The 11256-nt window shown below is 31.8% G+C and overlaps 1 protein-coding gene across 3 annotated transcripts in view; it reads right to left on the bottom strand.

The window, feature by feature from the left end:
- Positions 1–291: 291 nt before the first annotated feature.
- The window catches only part of RERGL (RERG like), a 32031-nt gene continuing 21066 nt past the window's right edge, over positions 292–11256 (bottom strand). For all 3 annotated transcript variants that reach the window (XM_039882577.1, XM_039882578.1, XM_039882576.1), the window contains 4 exons: positions 10455–10511; positions 6650–6723; positions 5554–5702; positions 292–3115 (listed from right to left, as the gene is read on the bottom strand). In XM_039882577.1, coding sequence (XP_039738511.1) covers positions 2833–3115; positions 5554–5702; positions 6650–6723; positions 10455–10511 — 563 coding nt within the window. In that variant the 3' untranslated portion in view covers positions 292–2832. The remainder of the gene's footprint in view (positions 3116–5553; positions 5703–6649; positions 6724–10454; positions 10512–11256) is intronic.

Below are 11256 nucleotides of genomic sequence, written 5' to 3'. Positions count from 1 at the left end.
TATGAAAGAATTTTCATACCATTTTTAACAGTAGAGTTCTTATATATAACATGAATAAATATGTTGCTTTTAATGCAAAATTATCCCAAAAAGAATCTTTCTTTAATTGGTAAAATAATTTTAAAGAATGAAGACCAAATCTCTAAAATTAAGATTATCCAGGAAAATAATAAGAGTAAAACAAAACAAAAAACATATTAAAATATAAGTGCTTAAACTGATCTATATGTATATATACATCTAAATATATAATCCATATTAAGTTTATAAATATTAATAAAATCCCAATAGTCAACCAACAAAATCATATCATTGATTTACCACAATAACATTATAGATATTTATTTATCATTTACATAGCTATCTAATCTGAATGTTTCTAGTTGACAAGAAGCTTTCCTCACTTGAGCTTGATGCATTAGTGCCAAAAGAGAGCTGTGCCTCACTTCGGTCCTACACAGAGATACCCATGAAGTTCATTTGCAGAAGGAATTATCCCATTTGCCAGAGCTTCAGGAAGTGCACTTTGTTGTCTACCTTGTATGACAAGAAAGGTGTAATGTGGTACAGATTTCTAGGCAGTGATCATAGTTTTGCCATTGGTCAAAGGTATCTATGAGAGATAACACTGAAAGAACAGTGACAAAGACTGGAGAAAAAGCATGCAAATGTACTTGCAGAGAGCACATAAAATAACAGATCTTTGTGTATCATGTTAATACCCACCAGACAGCATCTACCAATGAGCAGTCATTTTACAACCAGATGGACAGAATAACATGCTCTGCAGATAACCTGCCTCTTTTCTTGACCAGCTTTCTGGTAATATAATGGACCCATGATAACAATGGCCTTGGTGGCAGGGATGGAAGCAATGCATGAGCCCACAATATGGACTTCACCTTAAGACAGCCTATTAAACATGCCACTTCTAAGTTTCCAACCAGCCCTTATCAGAAATGGAGCCTTCAGTTTGGATATGGCACCATTTTTTTGAGGACTGAGTGAGTAAGTAATAGGCAACAAATTAAATGCTGGTATCCAAATTCTGCTGTTCCAAGATTCTATCATCTGCATTGATATTGAGGAGCACAGTTCAATGGCAGCATCCTTACAGTCAACTCTACCTGTACAGCACAGTCACTATCAAGCTTCTCAAAGTTGAAGATGCCCTCTCACCAGTGCATTCCTCACTTCCTTAGTAAGAAGTTCCCTCTGCATCATTCTAGAGAACAGCCAGGATTCTTGGGTCCAACCCACCATACCAATTCTAACCTCCTTATCTTTATAAACATTCTGAATGATTTTGTTTACCACTACACAAGGTTCTGTTATTTCTATTACTTTTACTCTCGCATATCAAGGTTAGACTTCTAAGGAACAGCAAGGCTATGGAAATGAGCTCTAGGTGTCACTCTTAAAATGTTAAATCATGACTCACAGTGAGTAACACCATGTTATAATGAATTCTCTCCTACTCAACCTAATAGTCTATGTCATCCCTCCCCCACTGCATTCTCCCACTCTCTACTCACTATCTTCCACAATATTCTCCAGTTTATCACCAGTACACATGAATCAAGTGTGCAGTAGTATTGCTTGTACTCTTAGTTTAACTTCTCTGTGACCTAACCTTATTTATCAGCGATTTGGCTAAAGTCAGGCCTAGGACCACAGCTTGAAATATAGCAGATGGCAAGCTCTGCAAAGGCAGCAGCTGTGGTACCAAAGTCTGGGAAACAGAAAGTTGACTTCTGAAGGAAATTCGAAGTAATCTGAGAAGGCCCAAAATGTTCGTATCTAGTATAATAATTTTTTCACAGAAATGAGGCCTTCAAGGGTATATATTTCCCAACCACTTTTTTACTTTTTTCTTTCCACATGATCTGTGGATTTATAAATGAATTATAAAAAACTAATCTTTTGAATCAAAAAGGATCTGATTTGTACAAGTTAATTTCTCTGTTATAATTGCCCTTGTTAACAAAATATACAAGGAAAGGCGGACTTTTTCATCATCAGACCAACTACAAATTGTGTACTTATGGGCAAGGAATTTAACTTCTCAAAGGCCTAAGTTATAAGCAAAATTTGTAAACTATCAGGTAACTCACTGGATTATTATAAAGACACTTTAAAAATTAAATTCATGAATTTTTATTAAATAGATCATGAACTTTCACAAGTAGATAAATTAAGCCCCGTAATATATTAAATATATGAATATAACCATATGTTTCATCAAAAGGAGTATAGAAAATAAGAGTAGGCTGAGGCCTGTAAAATTATAGTTTTATAAAATTATATAAGCAAAGTTTTTGGCAAGGCAAATTTTATAGTAATCCACCAGAAGGTTATACTGAGTGCTATTTTACTTAATAAAGAAAAAAATTAAGTGTGAAACAGTGTATAAGATACAAACAACAAAAAAGGCAAACTACATATTTGAAAACACAGCTGTGGGACGTGGTTCCATAGTATAGTGGTTAGCATGTCTGCTTTACACACAGAATGTCCTAAGTTTGCACCCCAGTGGAACCATGGCCCATGGTCTACGGCTATGCCACCCTGAACAAGCCTGATGTCTGATCTTGGAAGCTAAGTCTGGTTAGTATTTTGATAGGAGACCACCTAGGAAGATCAAGTGCTGTAAGCATAAATAATAATAAATAAAAGAAAAGAAAAAAGAAAACACAGCTGTGGTTCATGTTCAAACATTTCATGTCTCTAAGAGAATTATTTTTTTTAATTGCAAACAAAAGGGTTAATTTAATTATCATATGAATGTTTGAAACACTCTGATATAATAAATCCCCCAGGATCACTTTCCTACTAAACAGATTTCCTTCTCTTTCCAAATACATTATTGATTAATTTGACCATTGACTTAGATCCACTGGATCTTCTCTTTTCTTTGAGTTTGAAGTTTGTCAGGATGTCCTTGATGATTCTGATAAACATCATTTCTACCTCCAGAGACTGCTCTGCTGCAGACAGTTCACAGAATTGGCATCGGTTATCCAATGCCAGTTTTTGCCCTTCTTCCCAGCCAACCTCTCGCACATGACAGAGATCTTGTTTGTTACCAACCAAAAGCACTGCTGATTCCACAGCTCTGAAATATAGATATGCAATTATTTGGCAAAATCGTTTTAATGACTCTTTTTTTATTAAGTAGGTTTGTATCAAAAAGAATTATGGACCAAAACAGAATAATATATCGTGCGTGTATGTGTGTTAATAATCATGTATGTGTCTGTATGACACTTTCCCATTGACATACAAAAATTATTTTAAATAGAATGTAATAAGCGACACAGAAGCAACAAGACTCTTAATGCATAGCATTTGAAATGATACAACCTGTTCTCAAATTATGGCTCTTTTACAAACAAGACATGTTACTTTTCCTGCTTTCAATTTCCTTATATGTTAAAAAAAAAAAAAGGGTAAAATAGTCCTGGTCACACAGAATTCTCATGGAGATTAAATGAAATTATGTATATAAAAATAGCTGGCACAGTGCCAAACAATAAAAGCTGCTTACTAAACATTATTTTTTATTTTCTTATCCATTGAAAGAGAAGGACTAACTCTAAGCAGTTACTATAATTGAACAATTTAGATAAAATTGCCTGGAGTAAAAATATTACTTAATCTCATGGCTGTTTGTTCTTTGTTACTATCCATCATAACATACTCTAAAGAAAATTTTACAACCTCATGACCTTGTACAATTTTTCTGTTTATTTAAGAAATATATTTCTTCAATAAGAATGTCTTTGGCAAATATCAATGTGTTCTCATTGGTTACAACAAAACAATCCTAAAATAGTTTTATTTGAAGAAATAGTAATACTACTAGTCTGTAAGTGGCATGAAACTCTGCCAAGATATCTACTGTAGGTAAGAAATGTGTAAACAGAGTCTAACTCTATCAAAAGAGAATTGCCCCCAGATTCCACTAAAAGTTGGTTTTATGCACATAACAGTGTGAGCCATGTTGGGAAAAGCACTGTATGTGTTGGACTTGTGATGATATTAATAATATCTTTTTCTATATAGTTCAGAAGACTATTATAAAGAATTAGTGGGGGTGGTTGAATTATTTTGAAGGGTAAGTCACAAATATCAGAAGTAATTTTAATAAAACAATGTTTTTCTAGTCTATCTATAGATGAGATCTGAAAATACTCTAAAAATTATTTAGTCAGTACATTAAGAAGATTGTCAAATCTTCTTAATGTACTGACTAAATAATTAAGAAAAATGTCAAATATAGTTTTATAATTAATAAATAATAAATAAAATAATAATAAAACTATTTATTATAGTTTTATAATTAATTTCTAAATAATTAAGAAAAATGTCAAATATAGTTTTTTTATTTTTACATATTTTTTAGTATTCTTGAGTGATTCTTTTGATTTGGAGGAATATCAATGGAATGTTATAGCTGTTCCTTACCTAAATCATGAAGCTTAAATATAAGGCGTTTAATGTTTGAAACAATGAAATTTAAAAAATCAGTAATATTATAGGAAGTCAGAGCTAAGAGGTACCTTAGAAAAATCACATCCTTTTTTCCTACTATCAGTTTTCCATCTATCAGTTTTATAATCACAAAAATGAGGTCTTAGAGGTTAAAAGATTTACCTATGATCAATCAGTTATAAACAAGAATTTACATCAACTCACTCCAGGGAAATACCCTTTATCAATTATTATCTGCTGGTTTATATAGTGGGCATTTAAAATAGACGTAAAAAGCACCTATGCAAATTTTCAGTGATAATATTGTGCTTTTTTGCTCTCCAATTTAGAATGTTATTTTAGACTCAAGGAAAATCTGGTTAAAAGCACACAGAATCTCTTACATTATCATTTTAAGCAAAAATAAATATTTTAAATGGGAAAGGATATGAAACAAGAAAAAGAAAAATTAAAATGGGAAATTTATATGTTTAAATTATATCTACTAATATGAGAGTGGTTTCAGGCACAGTTATGTCTTTCTTCTTAGTTACTTGTGTCAAGATAATTAGCAATGGAGAATTGTTGATCAGCTCTTTATTTTAGGAGGTGAAACAGAGAAAAAATATTCTCATACTTAAGAATTTGTAACGGTTTGATTATTTAGTCTATTTCGCTTTGATAGATTGAACAACCAAATGACTAGGAATTGGATGCCAAATGTAATAAATCTGGATTTATTTAGTATCTAACATTTTCGTGAGAATGCAAGGAAAGGTTGGAAAGCGAACTACCTTGTACACTAAGGCCCATTATTTTGCGAGTGTCATGTTAACAATAGAAGCTGTCTTGTAAAATAGCCATTTACTCAGGGCAAGTAACTGTTTATGTCAGCCAGATATAAAGTATTCTCATCTTATTCCTTTTACTACATGTGTAACTCCTGTGGAATGGAAAGTGAATTGTTCAGGGCTGTTAAATTTTGTAATTGGAAGGCTGTATTAAACTCTTCTTAATGATGCTTACAGCTATATGATGATTTACTAAAAAGAAAAGAGAGAGGAATGAAAAATATCTTACCTTTTACAATGACTTGTTTGTGGCTCCCGAATTCTGTAGATCAGTGCTTTTGCCAAAGCAAACGAGGACCTGTCACTGATGTCATACACAACAATAAACCCATCTGCCCAATGCAGCTCACTTGTGAGGGAAAATTTTGCTTTCTGTGACTGAAAATAAACCAAGCACATTAAAAGTGTTGGAATCTGACACCTGTATTTTACACTTTAAACAGTTAATTAATAAGGACCTGTTTCACTTGTAAGAGAATTCAGTAAGCCAAATATTGATATGTTCTAAAATGTAGCTTCTTTGTTTTTTCTTTCTTATCACCCTTTTTCTTTAATTAAAAACCATTAAATTTTAAAATGTAAAGAGGAGCTATAATAAAGTTATATCTATCTATCTCATTTTATTTTTCTCTAAGAAAATATTTCTATTTTTTTATAAAAATTTGATAAGGTATAATAATTGCCTTTTGAATTAATATCCACATATTTGTTTTGACAAGAGATAATATTTTTATCTATATTAGTAAATGAAATATCTATTGATTTTTGGTATTAGATTTAAAGCAGTAAAACATATTAATTAATAAGGTTTAGCTAAAAATATTTAAGGGATATTTTCTATACCTAAAAGAGTTGTCCCATGGAGTTATTTTGAAATCTTAAACAGCTGACCATTACTGCTGTTATTTATATAATCTTATTTTAACATTTTTGTATTTAAATGGATAAAGGGTTTGTACTAAAATCTGTCTTACTTATATTTTATAAGTAAGTATAAGTAAGTGGTTACAAATTAAACAATGAAAATATAAACTGAATATGTCATTAACTATTAACTTCTGACAGCTACACTGTGATTTGATAAAAATATATTATGAATGCAACCTAATAGTGTGATTTTAAAGATATTTTTGCTATGATTTTTGTCATAACTTTACAGAGAAGCTAGATAATATAATTTATAAAACTAAAAATAATCTATTAAAATTTTAATACTTAAAATTGAGAAAAAAACTTCAGTTTTAAGACTGGCAACTTTATACAAACTCCTATCTAATCTTCCTCAATTCATGGTTGAAAAAGTAAGAGTATTTTGTTTTACTTACTTGAGAACAAGGGTCATATATTTCTAGATTCAGTTGCTTCCCTTCCAAACACAAATGCTTATTATAGATAGATTCTGCAAAATATGCATGTATTCATGGTCAGTATGGAAATAATACAGAATTAAATAAAGGACATATATTTGGATGTTAGTCTTTCAAATTCAAGCAATCATAATTTAGTGGAGTAGTACAGTGGTTTTCATTTATTACCAGAGTTCAAAAAACATACTTGTTATATTTCCTCACATATGTTTCTAACAATATATATTTCCACTATATCTATTCAGCTATATGCCTTTGTACTTACATACTTATCTTTCATCCTATTGTATGGATTAATTATCTGTGTTTCTAAGGCCAATCCATTCACTATGAATTTGTTACCATTTCCTCTGACCTAGTAAAAGACATGGCTCAACCAATTCTACTTCTCTCTTCTGTGTCATAAAATTTTCACCTTTATATATTATTACTAACATCTGAATTTCTTCTAACTTAAAAAATTCTTTAGATACCACAATCTCTTTCAATTACTGCCTTATTTCTCAGCTAGCATTTGGTAAGTATCTACACCTCCTGTGTCCCATTTCTCTCCTCCCATGCTCTTTAAATTATTCTAATCAGGTTTTAACTCCAATTACTTAACTCAAACTGTTCTGATTAAAGTTATGGTTTTAGACCCACTGGTCAGTTCTGTGTTTTGATCTTACTTGCCCTGTCCGTAGCATTCATTAGTTGATCACTCCTGCTTCCTTAAAATGCTTCCTTCACATGGCTTTCAATGCAATGCCCTCTCTTGTCTCTTTATTCTCTGTTTTTCCATATTAATCTTTTTTATTTGTCCTATGGTATCTTCCCACACTTCAAGCAGGGATCCAGTTTATGGCTCTCTTCATCTATACTCATTCTCTTGCTAATCTCATCCAGTCGAAGTCTTTATGCAACAATTATTTCCGATGCACCCACTTTATATCTATAGCCCAGACTTCTTTCCTGAACTCCAGACGCAAACAACTACTGCAATCTCCATTTAGATACTTGATACACTCTCAACCATACGTGCTTAAAATTGAATCCCTGATCTCCATGCCGAGACTGCATCTTCCACAGTTTTCTTTTCATTAAATGACATATCCATAACTTCAGTTTCTGAGGTTAAAAACCTTAATGTCATTCTTGACTACTTGACATCTCATAATTATGTTATTAAGAATTCCTTTCTACTCTATCTCAAAAGTATCTTTTGATTTTGTATGCCTCTCATCACCTCCATTGCAAACACTCTGGTCCAAGCCATCATTGTTGTGTGCCTATATTATTACTAAACCTCTCAGCTTATCTATCTGCTTTATCCTTCCCCATATCCCTTTCTTGTGCCTAGTCTATTTTCAACACAGCAGCAAACAGAACCTTGAAGACAGATCGTGTATCTGTCTTTCAAATTGCTCCAATGGCTCCTCATCTCACTTGGATAAACCAAAACCTTTAATATGCATGAGAATATCCCTCATTATCTAGTCTCCTATTACCTCTATGACCTCAATAGACTTCTCTGGCTTTTGCCTCTCAAATTCTCTCTACTCAAGCTATTCCATCCTCTATACTATTCCTCGCATTTTTCAGAAAGTTCTTGCTTCAGAACTTTGGTAATTGTTTCTTCTGTCTGGAATGTAATCCCCCAGATATCTTCATGGCTCAGTTTTCACCACCTTGATATTTCTTTTAAAATATCTCCTTCTCAGCAAGGTCTACCCTAACTACCCTATTTTAATTTACCACATACCATATTAGTGCCATTCCCCCATGCTTTCTTTTTCTTCATAGCCATTTGTCATCATATGATATAATTTATATTTAATGTTTTTTAATTGACTAACCCTTCCCTCCAGAATGTAAATCGTATGAGGTCTTGAATATTTATCTTTTTTGTTTACTACTATAACCTCTCTGCCTAGAAGAGTACCTGGGACATGGTAGGTGTTCAAAAAATATTTGTTGAATGAATGAAGGACTTTATTTCTGTAACTGTTCCTCCAGTGTTTTAATAAAATACCTACTTCTCTTCAAAATGTCATACTGACACAAATCAGGACTCATTCTGGCAAACACTCTGTAACTCAGAGCAGAAAGATGTAACAGAAATTTGGGGAGACAACTTCAGGGGTTAGGGGTAAATTTTAAAATATTTCTAGGTTACATTTAATGGATTTTTTAATAGTTTTAGTAAACCTTAAAAGATGTTTTCAGACAATTTCTTCTAAACTTAATAAGTTTACTACTGTGAACAAAAAAAATTTTTTCTAAACATTTTTAAATGTCCACTCTCAAAACTCAGAAATTGTCAGGAGGAGTCACCAAATCTTAACTTGTTAGAATTTTATTATTTCCCCTCTATCCTTCATTTACAAAATGAAACTATTTTTGCCAGTTCATCCTCATGCAATGGTGACCTTTTGCTCATTTGGTTGTCTTTACAAAATGTTTCTAGGTCTTATATTTTTAATAGAGATGTAACAACCAGAAATGTGTATGCTTCATTTGTTTATGTAACTATATCCTATAAAAGAGTAAGGTGATGGGTGTTGTTGTTGTTGTTGTTTGGGTATTGTTTTATTTATGTTTTGTTTTGTTTTATAGTTCTGGCACCCTTTCTCATGAATGACTCCTAGAGTATGTGTTATATTGACCTTTTTGACTGAGGTTGTTGACTCGAGAAATGAAACAATATAGGAACTTCTCTTTCTATATATTTTTCCTTCTGTAATTAGTTTTCAAGCATTTGCCCTAAAACGTTCACAATGTCATATGAACTGACTTACTGTATCAAAAACATGTAGGAAATAATATAGTACAATATTTTAAAGTTATTTTCTGAAATACTCTAAAAATGCTACCTAATAAATAAATATTAATTTTTTTTTTTGGTTTTGGTTTATTTACAATGGAAAAAAGACACCTGCAATCATAATTTCCTCTTACTCTAAAAAATATTATTGAACAAAGGATTATTTCCCTTCTCCTATTTCTCCTATTTCTTATAAACCTGTCCTTGTTTAAAAAAAAAAAAAAACTTTTCCCCATGCCTTTATTCAAGTGAGATATTAGTACTAATACATTAGTTCATTGCTGAGCCAAAAATATACTTAATTCTCTGGCAAAATTTCCCATTTTTATTAATTCCTCACAGTGGTATTTCTCATATGTCATACTAATTCTGATAAAAATAACAGAAATTTAAACTAGAGTTAGTGATATTATTCTAAAACAATATCAAAGTTCCCTGGCATCTGTTTTAGAATTTCTTTGAACCTTACATAAGCAAGCTATACAGTTATGATATGATCTTTAATCAAGACAATTTTACTGTTATTTTCACATAGTTTCACAATAAAAATAAGCTTTATTTTTTAATTACTTTGCTTTTATAATTAATTTGACCTTATCTTTCAACAGATGTTGATTTAATTTCAAAATTGTTTCATAGCTTAAAAATATGCATACTCACATGCTTTACAATATTTTTTGTTGGGGGGGGAGATCCCAGTTTTAATGTTTTCTAGTTTTAGAGTGAAACCAGGTGACTTCCTAATTCATCTCAGTTAACATCAAATTGGATGAATTTTATCACAAAAGAACATTAAATTCAAGTACTTATTTTGGCATTTCTAACCAGAATCTGTGAATAAGTAAGTTGCTTAAAAGTGCAAATGTGGAAGAATTTATTAAAATTATTTTCTGATCTTAATTATGGTTTAATTATGATCTGAAATTTTAAGGTGAAAAAAAGTTTAAACTAGTAACTTACCCAAATTAGAAGCATATTCTCCAATGAATCGCTTGGTAAGAAACCTTACTATAAGGGCTGCAATAGAAACAAGCTGGAATTAGGCTCCTTTCTGTTTTAGGATACAGATAATTTAGTTACGTATATAAGGTTTTATCTTTCAGCTCAAAAATTACCAACATTAAGAAAGACCTTAAAGCTTTACTGAATTCTGGTCTAAATAATAGTCAGCAAGATTTCCACTTTACAACCATAAAAGTTGGAAGGCTTAAAGAAAGTGATCTTAGAATGCTACCCACTAACATCAGTATGTAATTAATGAATGAATGCAAACAATGACAACTAACCTTTATAACGGAAACAGATTTCTCATTCAATTTGAGATGCAAGATCGATAACACCTCTTTATCTTCTTTATCAAATTAAATATTTTTCCAAAGCATTACATACTAATAGTGACAAGGACAGTATCAAGCAGTTGCAGTTACTTCAGGGTATAGGGACTTCAGAATCCAAGAAATAGAGAAAGGACCTCTAGTGTCAGTTTATCTTACTGCAGCTCCTAGGTCTGGCTAGTTATGCTTCACTAAGCTCAGGTGGTTTTTATGGTGGCATCCTCATCTCCATTATAATGTGACCAAAAACAAAACAAAATGAAAACATGGCTACAAAGGCAGGGCACCTAATCCTCAGTTCCCAGGCATCTACAAAGCCATGACTCTCCAAAGGTTGGTTTGTTTGTTTAACTTGGTAATGTGGCATTTAAAAAACAATTCACATGTCTCTGGACATCTCTCTCCACCCTTAGTCTCAGGGCAGAAGA

This window comes from Pteropus medius, unplaced genomic scaffold, assembly GCF_902729225.1.
Source record: "Pteropus medius unplaced genomic scaffold, Ma_sr-lr_union100, whole genome shotgun sequence".
Taxonomy (NCBI): domain Eukaryota; kingdom Metazoa; phylum Chordata; class Mammalia; order Chiroptera; family Pteropodidae; genus Pteropus; species Pteropus medius.
The sequence above is the reverse complement of the archived record's forward strand: the minus strand, read 5'-3'. Positions and strand labels throughout refer to the sequence as shown.